Source organism: Meriones unguiculatus, chromosome 6, assembly GCF_030254825.1.
Source record: "Meriones unguiculatus strain TT.TT164.6M chromosome 6, Bangor_MerUng_6.1, whole genome shotgun sequence".
Classification (NCBI taxonomy): domain Eukaryota; kingdom Metazoa; phylum Chordata; class Mammalia; order Rodentia; family Muridae; genus Meriones; species Meriones unguiculatus.
The window spans coordinates 65,677,358-65,693,078 of record NC_083354.1 but is presented as its reverse complement, the minus strand read 5'-3'; the positions used below and the strand labels follow the sequence as shown (position 1 = coordinate 65,693,078).

General features: G+C 38.3%; 1 protein-coding gene across 1 annotated transcript in view; it reads left to right on the top strand.

Annotated features, from left to right (window-relative positions):
• The window catches only part of LOC110566334 (zinc finger protein 431-like), a 55,970-nt gene extending 40,585 nt beyond the window's left edge, over positions 1-15,385 (top strand). The window contains exons 2-5 of the mRNA XM_060386147.1: positions 11,395-11,521; positions 11,704-11,764; positions 13,372-13,661; positions 15,351-15,385. Of these exons, the coding sequence (XP_060242130.1) occupies positions 11,395-11,521; positions 11,704-11,764; positions 13,372-13,661; positions 15,351-15,385 (513 nt within the window). The remainder of the gene's footprint in view (positions 1-11,394; positions 11,522-11,703; positions 11,765-13,371; positions 13,662-15,350) is intronic.
• The last annotated feature ends 336 nt before the right edge of the window (positions 15,386-15,721 follow it).

Sequence of the window (15,721 nt, the reverse complement as noted above, 5' to 3'; positions counted from 1 at the left end):
TATTACTATGCCTAATCATGTTACATCCTTCAAGGAGTAAGTACAGAGCAGCCATAATTTTTCCTTGGGAAGGAATAAAGAACCCTGTGAATCAAAGTGTCAAAAAGAGACATCAGCCAATGGTTGTCATCAAACACATCAGGCAACAATGTAAAGGTATTTTATAAAATATTGCCAACTCAGTTTCATAATAAAATTGAAATTAAATGAGTATTCCTGGAAAGTTATTTCTATCTAGCTGAATCAATGTTAAAATATTGAGAAATACATGTTTGAAACCAGAAAGTTGTTGTATAGCTCAGTGCATTCCTCTTTGACATGATAATTTTGTTTCTTTGGGGCAATGGTATTGCTTATTGCCAATAAGAGCAGCTTGTCATGAAGCAACTGTTAAAAATTAGTTCACATGTTCTAGAGAAATCAGGACAGAACACTTCCTGAAACCATTTGTCTATCATGACAATCATAATAGTCATTTTAAAATACCTTCACCATGGATCCTGGAATAGAGAAACTTTCACTGGGCATGAAATTCACTTTTCTTTCCTGGCGCTAACTAAATATGGCTACTGCAGTTTATAGACAAACCACTGAAGGATAAACATTCTGCAGTAGTCAGGGGGAGAAGCCACTGTGATGTCAACATTCTAAGGCTCATGTCATATCTGAAAAAGTGACACATACATTTCTTTTCCTTAAACTTTTGACTTTAAAAAGTTGTTTTTGAACAATTATTGAACCAAAAGTGTTTGTAATGAATAACATATTTTACAACAATATGTAAATATATATATGATAGCCATATAATATGATACATATGATTGATAGATATTGATTAAAAGCAGTAGTCATGTGCCTCGCCATACAAGGACTATTTTATGTTGCTTACTCTTTTGTAATGACAAATCGCCTAGTCTCATCCATTTGTTCTCTGCAAATCCTAACCAGCTGATGTCATTTCATACCAAATGCCTTCATAGATATGTCATTCAGGAAAGAAAACATGTTGTGAGAAGAAGCCAGACAGAGTGAAAAAGAGGTTGCCTTACTCTCTTACAACTATCTTGATGCAAGGACTACAAAGAATTTCAGTAAAACATAAATCTCTCAAGAAGGGAGTACTTCCAATGACAGAGCATTTTCAATATAGACTTTGTCTCTTAAAGTGTCACTACCTACCATTGCAACACTTGGGGCTAAACTTCCAGCAGATGAGCTCACTAGCACCAATCATTTCCAACCAAAGTACCAGGGTATGAGTTTGTATACAGTGAACAGTCTGACATTCCCACTACCATAAGGATCCTTTACATTATTCTTTAACAGATTCTCAATTGAACGCCATGTTGAGCACTATTTAAATGGCACTATAGCATTGTCCATTGTGTAAAAATAACACAATTTCTGTATCCCAATTCTCCACTTTTTGTTGTCTTATTTGGTTTGTTTGCTTGTTTTGTTTTTAAGATATATATTCAGGAATATATGCAATATTCAGCATTTTTTATTTTTCTAGTCAATATAATTGAAGACTCATTCAGTGTTTCATATTATTGCATAGTATTGGAGGTTCAGATATAAACATAACATGTATAGGGGTGTATATGGGTATTAAATATGGTGCTTCTTTTACTAATAACAGATATATGGTTGCTTCAGGTTTGGAAATACAATTGGTTTTTTTTTTTGAGATATCAACATTTATTTTTATTATTAATGAAATTTATATATGTATCATGAGTCAATATAAATTGCCCTCGCATGCCCTCATCGGGCCCTAACATAGATTTTGTGATCCACTGAGACTTCATGATTTTTATCGTGATTATTTATATATTTCTTTTAAAGAGATATGAAAAGGAACTTTTTTTTTCATTGATTTCTTTAAGGTATTTGTTCCTTTCCTCTTTTTTTATATTTATTTTTTAATTTTTTTTACTATTAATTACACTTTATTCACTTTGTATCCCCCCATAAGCATCTCCCTCCTCCCCTTACGATCCCACCCTCCCTCCCCCTTCTTCACACATGCCCCTCCCCAAGTCCACTGATAGGGGAGGTCCTCTTCTCCTTCCTTCTGATCTTAGTTTATCAGATCACATCAGGAGTGGCTGCATTGTCATCTTCTGTGGCTTGGTAAGGCTGCTTCCCCCTCAGGGGGAGGTGATCAAAGAGCAGGCTAATCAGATTATGTCAGAGGCAGTCCCTCTTCCCATTACTATGTAACCCACTTGGACACTGAACTGTCATGTGCTTCATCTGTGCAGGGGTTCTAGGTTATCTCCATGAATAGTCCTTGGTTGGAGTATGAGTCTCTGGGAAGTTTCCTGTGTTCAAATTTTCTGGTTCTGTTGCTCTCCTTCTGTGGTTCCTGTCCTCTCCAGCTCTTACTATTTCCCACTTCTTACGTAAGATTCTATGCACTCTGTCCAACAGTTGGCCATAAGTCTCAGCGTCTGCTTTGATAGTCTGCAGGGCAGAGCCTTTCACAGGTCCTCTGTGACGGGTTCCTAGGTTGTTTTCTGTTTTCTTCTTCTTCTGATGTCCAACCTCTTTGCCTTCCAGGATGGGGATTGAGCGTTTTAGTCAGGGTCCTCTCTCTTCCTTAGTTTCTTTAGATTTATCCTATGTTATGTCTATATGAGTGAGTATATACCGTGTGTGTCTTTCTGCTTCTGGGACAGCTCACTCAGGATGATTGTTTCCAGTTCCCACCATTTACCTGCAAATTTCATGATTTCCTTATTTTTTCATTGCTGAGTAATACTCCATTGTGTAGATGTACCACAATTTCTGCATCCATTCTTCAGTTGAGGGGCATCTGGGCTGTTTCCAGATTCTGGCTATTACATATAAAGCTGCTACAAACATGGTTGAGCAAATGTCCTTATTGTGTACTTGAGTGTCTTTTGGATATATGCCTAGGAGTGGTAGGGCTGGATCTTGAGGAAGTGCTATTCCTAGTTGTCTGAGAAAGCGCCAGATTGTGGAAATACAATTGTTAAAATCATTTGTATTAAGAAATTTTTAAAGGGCATGGGAGTTTAATTTTTCAACTACATACCGATAGGATGATGATTGGTATACATATGATAATAACCTTTCTCTTTAATATTAACCTTTCATATTTCATATATTGAACTGTTTACTAGGGCCAAAATTGTTAGAAAAAATACCTTAGATGAAAATCAACATGTTAATTCTTTTGTCTACAGTCTCATAATTGATACCAACTTCGTCAGTTGGTGAACATTACATGACTTATAGAAGAATGTTCTTTCAAAAGTAATACAGACTTGTCTTCTTTGTACATATTCTGTAGATAAAATATAAACTGCATCCACTTGTCTAAAGCACATTCATATTAGGTGCACTAGGAAGTCTTCCTGCCAACATTCCATTAATAGTAATTTTACTTACAAACACAACCAATGGAAAAATGTAGAAGAAAATAAATTTATCTTCTTTACTAAATTAAAACTTAGTAATATAATTTCAACCTCTAAATATATACATAGATAGATAGATAGATAGATAGATATAGATATATGTATGTATGTATGTATATATTCCCTACTAACAAAAAACTATTCCCTGATTTAAATAAAAACCCAATTAAATTACATTTTAAAGAGTAAATACTATTGATTAATTATTCAAATAATCTTATCTCTTTGTAACTTTCTGTACACTGTGCCACTACTATTTTACTTACCACAAACTTAATCTTACTTTTTATATTTCTGTTTCTATTGCAAATCCAGGGAATTCAGGCAAAGCATGATTGGTTTCTCCAAATTAGAACATGCTCTCACCAAACAAAAGATGCTTTCATTTTTGAGACACATTTTTAATCTTTAAATCCAAAAGTCACATCACTTAGTTCAGAAACCCTTCAGATATTGCAGTTTAGGCATTTTAATGCATAATCTCTTGTGTGTATGTCCAGGTTTATATGTTTTTGTGTTTTCATCAACCTAGACTGTATGTTTTTTTATGACAACAACTACATTTTAACTAAACACTAAGTTTAAATATCTCAGTCAATACATGGATGGAGTGTTATTAATAGATCATTTAAAAAAGGAATACAGCCCCAGGTCCCGCCTCTGAGAAAAAGGTATCGGACGGGTCTGATGCTCTTTGGGTGGATGACACCTAAATGAACATCTGTACAAAGTCCCAATTTATTTCTAATATCAGAGATCAGACCTCTACTCTTGCCTGATGCATCTAAAACAAAAAGGGGGAACTGTAGAGAGCTGCGGAATGCTATGCCTTAAAGATGGAGCTGGTTTCCGCCTTCCACCTTTCAGATGGTGAGTGCTCTCTGTCACGAACAACTCCACATTTGGCTAAGGCCGAGGATCTGGCTTGCTTCCATGTATGTGGACCTATCTGCATTGCCCCCGTGGCACGCCTGGGTTGGCTACCCAGAGGCTATTTAAGCTGTGGGCTGACTTTCCCCGGGGTCCGAGGATTGTTCAATGTTCCTGAATAAACTGCATTGAAAAAAATTAAAAAAAAGGAATACATACTAATATTTTTGCTTCAATAAAGAAACAAAAAATATTTTCATTCTATTTCATGTCAACTAGTACAGCCCTTGATTATATGTAATCAGAAAATTATAAGCATATCTAAAAATATTTTTCTAAGTTACACTGGAATCTACATTAGTTAATACTATCAGTTCAGTCTAAATTTAATAGTTAACACACTACACAAACAATTCCATGTCAATTATATACTTATAAAGTCAACAAAAAAAGAAGGATTTTGGGAGAACCTGGAAGATCTGCTTTAATATGTTAAATAGGAACCTCAGCCATTTGTCTCAAAATTTGAGACTTAACAGGAAGGTGAAATGAGAAGGTTGATTTACTTATAATCTCAAACACTATTTTACAATTTTGACACAGGCTTTATGGTAGAATTATTCTCCATGAACTAGACGAATTTATCAGAGGACATCAAGTATTACTCACATTTTTCTCTCAGGTTGTGTATTTTCAGAAAGGAAAAGTAACATTCCTTCTATGTACAGTCACACCAATTTGACTAGATCTCCTGTGTTGATTGAACTAGTGTTAACTACAGAAATTTGTTTTCTAGAAATGAATTCAAGTCTTCATTGAAATTCTTGTTTGCTCTTGTGTGTTAAACCCCAAAAGTGTTCACTTTGTAAATTTAATGATCTTTCCAAACTAATTACCAGACTATTCATTACAGTTTTCTTCTTGAGAAAAGTATAGTTCTGTCACATGGGCAAGACATCAGTTTGGAAGAGGGGATAAGGGAGGTGGTGACAGCTGGGATTCAAAATGGGTAAATAGTAATAAACTTAAAAATTAATTAAAATAACTACCTACATCTGTAAAAAATAAAAAATAATAAATAATAAAATAAAATGTCATTCTATCAAGAAAGCTCAACAGAGATCAGTAGTAGGTGAAGGGTTAGAAATACAACACTTTAGGAGTCACTTTGAGTTGTTTTTGTAGGAGTTGTGAACTCTGCATTATCTTGTTTTACACATAGAATGAATGTAACTTTGGTCAAATTCACACTTTTCTTGGTAGACTTTACTTAGGTCTTTGGATTAAAACTTGAATATATTTTTAGGCTTATAATTTGGGCTTTTTCGTGTTACCCACTCATTCTTTCACAAATATTGTACACAATCATGATGTTTGTAGCTTTGTATTGAGTACAGAAATCACATTGTCCCAATGTGTGTTCAATTTCTTCATAATCCTATTGAGAATTCTGAGGTTTTATACATGACACATAGCTTTGGAATCATCTTTCCTCTTATACATTTTTAGAAATTTTCTTTGTATTGTATTGAATTTATGTTGCAAATTGTTATCTTTTTAGGACATTATTTTAGTGGTGTTGCTTACAGTAATACTAATGGGTAAAAGATATTATTCTACATAATCATGTATTTAGCAAGCTACATTAAGATGTAATACCCAGATGGCAAGTTCCCAAATGACCAACATATGAGTCCAATGCAAAACCACCAAGGGTCTTTATTACAAACTTGAGCTGGGTGGCTGCTCTTCACAAGAACAAAGGTGCAAGAGACCCCAACTCTGGGAGAACAGAGTTTTAAAGGGACAAAATGTAATTGGGGAAGTGCAAGCCTTGGCATTACAGGATTGGGTGAAAGGGTCTCTAGGGGAGCTGACCTTTAAAATGATTTGTTTGTTTTTAGGAGCCAAGACTGCAAATGGTCAGGCCTGGCTAGCTGACCTCCAGTACCGCCCTGTTATGTGCAGGTTAGGTTGTAGCAAGGTGGAGGGGAGGGGTTAGCACATTTGGTGGGCTTTCTTAAGGGCTATGTCACAACCTAAGGTTTATCTGGGTGGGGGACTGCTGCTGGATCCCTGCTCTGAAAGAACTGTGATCTGGTGATTTTTGCCCAGAATTAACTCAGGAATTAATTAACTCAGGAATTAACTCTAAGTTTTTGAAACTCTCAAAATGTGTAACTGAAAACTGATATGAAATAATGAAAATAAAAGGAGACGGCAGTGTTCTACCCAGTTCACGAACCCCAAAAGACCAGGAATAAACAGACTCTGCTGTAAATACATGAGGTTCTTTTTATTGTAAATTACAAGCTTCAGCTTGGGGCCACACACCCCCACAGCCAAAGTGGTAGGAGCTGATCACCCTCTCCTCAGGTTAGTTGGGTGATTTGAAAATTCTGGTCCATCCCAGCATGCCCAAGGCAGGGGCAATTCCTGCCTGACAAGCATCTATTGGTCAAAATGCTACATTTTGAATTGATTGGCTATAGGAAGGTCCTCAGACCATAATGACCTGGTGTCCCTCCCTAGGGGGATGGGCCAATTTCCTAACAACTGTTTATCTCTAGTGGGTGGGGAAAGAATGCAGTAAGGCGGTCCTTCCCCTCAGGGCATTACTAGATTTCTCCACCCACCTGGTTCAGGCCTTAATTCATAGCTGATTTTTAATCTTTTGGTCTCTCAGGCAGCAGTTCCTGAAGCCTCAGGTGGAGCTGCTGTTGACTGATTTATCTGTCTGGAGGTAGTTTGTGAGCTCCAGCACCATCTCTGTGGCAAAAATGTATAAACTAGCCATTCCCCTGATATAGGGAACTTTACGTGGTCTGGCATGGTGAACCAGGTACCAAAATCAGGTATCTGCCCCTTCAGGAAAAATTCACAGTTTTGAGGAAATTTGAAGAAAATTGTTTTGCTTAGTTCAGAGATGAAGTCTGTGTAAACCCCTTGAGGCACAAGTCGATAGGTCCCTTGCCCGCACACTGCTGTAACTGTTACAATGGCATTTTCTGCCTCTGTAATTGTCACTAAGGCCATCTCGAACCCCTATGTAGGTCCCACCCCAGATTATGGTAAGTTTAGGTGAAAACCCTAAAAACATTCACTAATATCTGAGCAGCAGAATTCACCAATCCTGAGCTATCCCCACCCTCCACACACACACATTATCCATGAGTTGGAGTTCATACCAATCTCTGAACAGGAAATCCTGAACTCCCTTAAGTGCAGAATTTGAAATCCTCCCAATCCTCACTCTGAAAATCTCTGTCCTAGAAAGCTCTGCCCCATAACAAGTCATGTAAAAAGGCTGTGTCTGCTCACTTCTCTGCTGCCTTCTCCTGGATTTCTTCCTCCACTCGCTGGATCCTCCAATATAAACCCCTTTTATAAGATTTACTGCCAGGCCTGACTACCATTGGAAGGAGTCAAGAAGCACAGCAGAGGAGAGGTGAAGTAGGATTAGGGCCCAGGCTCCTGATGTCCTTCCTCAGTTCAGCTGAGGATGCCCTCCCATGGGAGCTGCAACACCTCTGTTGAAGAGCCCTCCTCTCAGAGTTGTGTGCTTCTTTGGCTCTCCTGTCTCAAGACTCCATTCTATGGGGACATTGTTCCACCTCAGAACTCTGTGGTTTCTCCCATATCTCAGGATGCCTTTTCATTGGGATACTGTGTCTCCTTAGATCTGACTTGTTCCTGGGCTGCCAAGTGCCAGGACAGCTTCCCATGTGGGTAGGAAGGCCAACAGCTTAACTTATGTCTGGAGGAACAGTCTGGAGGTGAGAGTTGCATGTCAGGCTAGGGGACAGGTTCTTCGAGGAGTCATGCTGGAAGTTCTGCTCTGTAGCTGATCAGACGTCAATGATTTGGTATGAGGTGCTCTGAGCACTGCTGCTAGGTTTTCTGAAGGAAGCTCAAGCAAGTTCCAAAGTCCTGACAAAGTGAATGGAGAGTCACTTCTCATAAATGGGCAGAGCAGGCTGCTGAGCAGAGCTTGCTGGAGTGGGGGGGTCCTGCCTGGGGATGGGTGGGAAGACAGATGGAGGATAGGCACAAGTGCTGCTGAAATGAAAATCTCTGCAGGCATGGAAAAGGCACAGTCCTGGGCTGGAAACCTGGGCCTGATAGTATTATGCCATGTCCCTCAGTGTTGGGAGCCATGACTCCAGAGGCCTGCTTTGATATTTAAATCTCGGCAGAGAGATGGCTTTTAGCAGGCCTTTACTAATGGCAGAGAAGAACTTGCAAGTCCATCTCCTTTTGTTTGTGACAGCAGGTGGGATAGCTTGTGAGGGTCACACCTCTTCCTCAGGCTCCTTGTGCAAATTAACCCATTCTTCTGAGATGTTTTATTGGCTAAAAGTAACTCCTCACAAATAAAGAGGTCAGAGGGCTGGAGGCAGAGGAGGAGGCAGAGACTTGAGACTTGCTGCTTGCACTGCTTGCTGCAGCATCCTGCCTTTTGCTGTGGCTGTCGAGTCTGGACCTTTAAAAAGTTTCCTGTGTGCTGTGTGTTTATTTTATTAATTTTAATCCTCACTCCCGACTCAAGAACCGTTCGACTCTTCTGGCTGGCTCCGGCACCTCAGCAAACTCTATCCCTAAGAGAAGTGCTCATGTCATTCAAGAATCCCTGGTGGATTGGGCATCTATGCAGAAGAGATGAGTTGTTCAGGGTGCCCTGTTCTAGGTTCCACTCTGTTTCTGAGCTCCCTTGAATGTCTGTGTGTGATGAGATCTGAGAGCTGCTGCTCGATGTTGTGAGGGAAGCTCAAGCAAGTTCCAAAGTCCCAAAATGGTGAGTGGAGGGTGGAGCCCACAGATGACAGGAACAGGCTGCTGTGCACAGCTAGCTGGAATGATGGGTCCTGCCTGGGGCTGGATGGGAAGACAGATTAGTACACTGTGGGAGGACAGATACAAGGGCTACTGAAATGCAAATGTCTTCAGATCTGGAAAAGGCATGGCCCTGGACTGCATCCCTAGGACTGGTAATGTGCTTTTTCCCTTCAGCACACTCTAACCCTAAGTGAAGGCTCATGTCACTCAAGACTCACTGTCCAATCAGGGCCTGCAGGCATAAGAGCTGGTGTGTTCTTCCAGACACCACACTGCAGCTTCTGCTGTTTCTGAGTAGGCTTTTGTCTCTGAGCACCACTGGGTGCTGTGAGGGAGGTCTAGCAAACTCTGAAGTTGCAACATGGTGAGTTAAGGTTCACTGCTCACAACGGGGAGGGGCAAGAAGCTGAACTCCAAAGGGTGGTGGGGTGGATTCTTGCCAAAATTGGGTGATAAGCAGCAGCCATATGCAGCCACCTCTGAGGTCTCCTGTGGTCCTAGTTATTTCCTTAACCCCAGGTGACCTGTGAATAACTATACTATGGGAGCTACATTTGGGTAAAATGTTTGTAACAGGGGCTTGTGTGAAGAAGCATCCTTGTCAATATGCCAAACCTGAAGAGCACTAATTTCTCTAAAAATCTTCTACATTTAACATTCATTTAACATTTAACATTCAGGTGTTAAGATCCATTTAGCGTTAATCTTACGGAGGTTGTGGCTCACATGCAAGGCCTTTTTGTTTTGTTTTTATAGTGTTACCTAATAGCCCTGGAATGTAGGTTTTGTACATGTCAAGGGTATGCTCTTGTATTGATCTTCATCATGATATTAATATTACTTGAACCTTCTGAGTCATATGATTGCAACTGTGTGATATTTTTTTCCTTTTTGGTGCTTGTTTTAAAATTTTTTGAATGAATACTACTATTTTTCCTACATATATGAATAAGTACCTCGTGTGTCTGGTCCTCGTAGTAGTCAGAAGATGGCCTCAGAACTCCTTAACTTAGAGTAATGGATAGGAGTGAACTCCTATGTGTGAGGTATGTTGAGGTAAGCCTTTCAGAGGCCCATAGGGAATGGCAAGTGAAGCTTCAGTGACTCCTACTACTCCTTGAAAGGTCCTGATCCACTGCACACAGTGTTGACCTACTAGGGACTGCTAGCACACTAATAAAGTGTCAAAATGGATTGGAGCCAAGGGCTATGACTGCTTCCCCTTCTTTATGGAAGTCTTCTATGGTGACCTTGCCCCCCCCCCACACATATATTCAACTCCCACACTTCCTTTTAGTTGTACCAACTGAATTGATTGTTACTGATACTTGGGTACATGGGATGTTCTGATTGGGCTTTCAGTCATTTAAAGGCTGTTACACTGGATAATAAAGTTAGATATGCCCCTTTTAGTCTTGTCTCTGGAGTTTGACTCCCAGGATTCTGCTTGGGCTCTGTTGCCACTCACTCCAGTTCCTGGTCCCCACATTTATGTAAGTACTGGCAATCAGGACTAATTATTTGCAAGACCAGCAAAACCTCTTCACTGCTGAGCCATCTCTCATGCCATCTGTTGCCTATTTATGACAAACATTTACATTTCTGATGCTTTCATCTGTTTTTTGTAACTGTTTAAAGATACATTTCATTTTAGCAAGATCATATTAATGTTACAATTTAAAGTGAGGCACTTCAGGTTTCTAGTAGATGTATACAGAACTATATGGAATGTATAACTTAGATCTGTCAGTTCTATCTAATTTGTTTGTTTGATTAATATTTGCAAAGTATTCAGGTTCTTATTCTGTGTCCCTGACTATTCTGGAATTCATTGCATAGACCAGGCTACTAACCAGCTCTATGAGATATAAGTTCCTCTGCCTCCAGTGGGTTGTTGGAATTAAAGGCATGAGAAAATGCACCTAGCTTGGCAGTTGTTCATACAATTTCTCTGATATGGGCTAAGTAAGTTGATCTGTTTACTTGTCTTCCCCTTTTTATGTCTGTTAATTAGCATTTCTCTTTCAAGGCTACATCCTAATCAAAGGATGCAAAAATTAGAGTTAAACCTCACTAATCAGTTTCCTTCTACAAGGAGTCGGTGATTACGTTATAACTTGTATATCAGAAAATAAGGGGAAGAAACACCAGAATCATGTGAAAACATTGTAAATGAAGTATACATTTCCATTGTTGTCAATATCATGCTTTCTGTTGTGCACATGTGTGGACATTTTAGAATGCATTGACTTACAATGATGTGCATGAAAACTTCACTCAAGAAGAGTGGGCTTTGTTGGATCCTTCCCAGAGGAGTCTCTATGAAGATGTGATGCTGGAGACCTACAGGAACCTCACTGTTATAGGTACAACAGTGAATTTTCTTTACTTTTTAAAGTAAGGAGGAAACACTTTCTTCATTATTGATGGCTCTTCTGTAATTTCAGTTGCGAATGAGGAGGGATGAGGTGAATCGTTCTATGATTAACCATAGATAGTGACTCAAATTTTGCCTAATTTCCAATAACACATTATGCATATATTTTAAGCTATACTTGGAAAGATCATAATACTGAAGAACATTGTCAAAGTTCTAGAAGACATGGAAGGTAATTTTCCTATGCAAGCTTATATGGACATGGCTTTGAAAAAAAATTAATATGTCCTAAAAGTTTGAAAGAAAAGCAATAATATAAAAGAAGATCTTTTTTAAGTATATTTATTGATGATTACTAACTTGTTACCAAACCATGTACCTCAGTGTCAGGTATTTGATTTGTGTTTGCAAGACACTCCTCTAAGAAAGAATGCAAGGAAACAATACCTTACCCAAGATCACCATTTAAATCATAGCTCCACTACAACTATGACCTAGAACTGCTATTTGTTTAGTCTTGTACAACTCAGATATTGCAAAAGGTATTCATATAAAATAGGTTAAGAAAGTATGTGCAAAACATTATACTAAGCAAATAGTCCATAGTAAAGCTGGGATTACTCGTAAATTTTAGTAATGTTGCTAAGTTTCATGAGAGGAGCAGTTTTGTACAGTCAAGAATGTTGTGAAAAAAACCATAATCCCTATACCGCATGTCTATGATGAACAAAAATCAAACTGCGTGAATTCAACATAAAACCATGTCATTGATTATTCTTCTTTTAACAGATAAATCACATGTCACAATGAAAACAAGCCATGTTAGCATAGGGATAGTGAAAGAAGCAATGTATCTACCAGAACAATTAAAAGATATATAATAGTTCCCACTTTGATTATATTTTTAATGTAATATCTGTTTATGATTTAGATGAGATTTTCAGACATGCCAGCACTACAAATAATGACACAGAGGCTTTTTAATATTTTTAAATTTAGGCAATTTAGCTGGGCAGATGTTGAGCCAGCTTTCTCCTTAACCCAAATAAACCCAGCACAGTGTCCTGCTGCATGGCCAGCTCTACCTCTTTGTTCCTGCTCCTGTCCATCGGGTAATCTCAGTGTCCTGCTGGTGAATCACTTGTGTTTTCCTTTCTTTTTCTAGCAACCCTCTCTCACTCAGAAGTTCTGCCCTCTGTTTTGTACCCTGCTATCAGTTAGCAGCTGTTTATTATTTCCAAAAGACCAGTAAGAAAGGACAAATATTTACAGAATAGACGACAGGTGATGGGCCATAGAAGAACAGTACTAAGATCTGGCCAGCACTTACCTCTCTGCTTGTTCAGCAATCAACAAACACATATACAGATACACTTTCACACAATATACCCCAACATCAATTCACCTTCATTAGGAATACTCATAAACTCACATTGCAGAAAATATAAGTTTTAGGAATGTGGAAATTCTTTTGTTTGCCCCAGTTATCTATGCAAATTTACCATAGCTCACATTATAGGAAAACTCTTGAATCCAGCCTGTGTGGTAAAGCTCTGAGGACTTGCAGTTTTCTACAAATATGTGGAAAAACATCTTATAAAAGAAAAATATAGTATAAATGTGACCCAGGTGATATTCTTCCCATCACAATTATTTTCAAATATGCAAAGCAGATCATAGCAAAGGAGAACACCATGAATGTAAAACTAGTGATGAAACCTCAAGATCTAATTCCAGTTTACCTTTAAACCAAATTGTAAAACTAATTGCCATGGATAAAAAGATTAATCAGTGTAATGAGTGTAGTAAAGCTTTCATATGTGCTAATTATCTTTACAGGTTTGAAAACAGTCATATTGGAGAGAAACCCTCTGAAGATATGCGATATGGTGATGTTTTTGCACATCAAAGTATTCCCCACATATACAAAAGAACTCATACTGGAGAGAAGCTCTATGAATTTAACCAATATGGTAAAGCCTATGCATATAAAAGTGAACTTCAAACACATGAAAGAATTCATGTTGGGCAGAAATTGCACAAATGTAATAAATGTGCTAATGCCTTTGCAAACAACAGTTGTCTCCTAATACATAAAAGAATCCATAATAGAAAGAAATCTTATGAACGTAACCAATTTGGAAAAGCCTTTGCACATAACAGAAATCTCCTAATACATAAAAGAACACACACTGGAGAGAAACCTTATGAATGCAACCAGTGTGGAAAATCATTTTCACATAAAAGACATCTCCTAATGAATAACAGAACCCATACTGGAAAGAAGCCTTATGAATGTAATCAATATTGTAAAGCATTTGCATATAAGTGTTCTCCTAATTCATAAAAGAACACACAGTGGAGAGCAATCTTATGAATATAACCAATGTGGTAAAATCATCTTCAATGTCATGAAAGAATTCATACTGGACAGAAAGACTAAGAATGTATTTAACATTTGTATAATCATCATCATGAAAGAATTTGTGCTGGAGAGAAACCTTATGAATGTGTTAAATTGTGAGGCCTTTGTACATATCTATATTCTTCATCGTCATAAGAGTTTCATTCTGTGAATATTCTGTGAATATAAGCAGTGTCTTAAGGCCATTGTGTTCTTTGTTCCACTGAGTCCAATATCACTCAAACACTTGGTCAATGCAAATGATAAAAAAATTATTGTCATCCAGGCACTACTGGTTGATTAGGGCCACATAACATTCTTGAGAGCTGAAATGGGACACCAACACACCTACTGAGCCAGAAAGTTACAGAGGTTATGGGCTTGAAAACCTTAAACATCTGTGCTGTCGTACAACCTAATTTTTTCCATCAATCAGAGTTCAGGGATATGGGATTTGTTTATGTCATTGATATAGTCACCTGATTCAAAATGTAGGTTTTACAGTCTGACCTGGAGGAATTGAGGATGACAGTCATGGCTCCATTTTGTTTCTCAGACTCTATCTTAAGTTGAGTGTCCTTGGAGTGACTTGGCCCCCACCTTTGTCTTCTGAGAAGGGCCACTTTGCCCTCCACCATGCAGGTTGTCCTGGATACCACAGAATGTATTAATAGATAACTATAATCAGGCCTCCATTCCCCAGGTTATCATAAATACCACAGAATGGATTGATGGGTCCTCTATTCAGGAGGCTATTGTACAGAAACCTTAGATATATTGTAGTTTGGTAAGGTGGCTTGGAACAATCAGCCTAAGGGTCACCTTACTTGCTGAACTGTGCCCCTACTTACCCTTCCCTGTAAAGCCAATGCTTGGAATTCTCTGATTGTGGTTTTTCCCTTTAAAAACTCTACCCTGCTGAGTCTCGAGGCCTCACTTTGTAACCTGCTGTGTCAAGGAAGATTGGCACCCAGGCTTAAGCTTGCATAAAGATCCTCCTGTGATTTGCAATGGACTCGACTCCTAGCAGTCCTTTTGAGAATCAGGCATAACATCCAATCATATCCATTTGTTATTTTGTGGTTAGGAGAAGATATTTTCTTTTAGGGAAGAGAAGCTGTGATTTGGAATAGTCACTAAGTTTTGGGGAACAGAGCCATGGTACAGAATAGTCCTTTTTGGGGGCACAAAATATGAATGGCCAAAGCTGGTCAGGGATTAGCACTCTGCAGCTTTCCTAGGGACTATTAATTTAACTTTAGTTTTTTCCTATAATTGAATGGAGGCTGATGCCTAAAAGGCAAAACTTAGGACAAATTTAATATCACAGTAATCTTCAAATATTTAAAAGAGCATATAGTGGAAAGAAACCTTACACATGTAATCAGTGTGATAAAGCTTTTTCTTAATACAGTTATCTCCAAATACATAAAACAGCACATCCTGTAATGAAACCCTATGAATAAGCAATGTGGTAAAGCCTTTTCATGTAGCAGTAGTCTTTGCAATCATGAGAAAAAATTATGTTCCAGAGAAACACCATAAATGTAGTGAGTAAGGTAAAGTTTTACACTTCATAGTACTGTTATAAAATAGTAAAACCTTTAGTGTGTAAGCAACTTGTAAGCCTTTGCATGTCATAGCAGTCTTTAAGAACCTGAAAGTACTCATACTGAAGGAAATCTATTAGAATAAAGGATTTGTTAAGATGTTGAACCACCAAACTTGCATTCATTTACACAATATTATTTTGGGGGAAAAATCTAACAAATGTCAATAATCTAT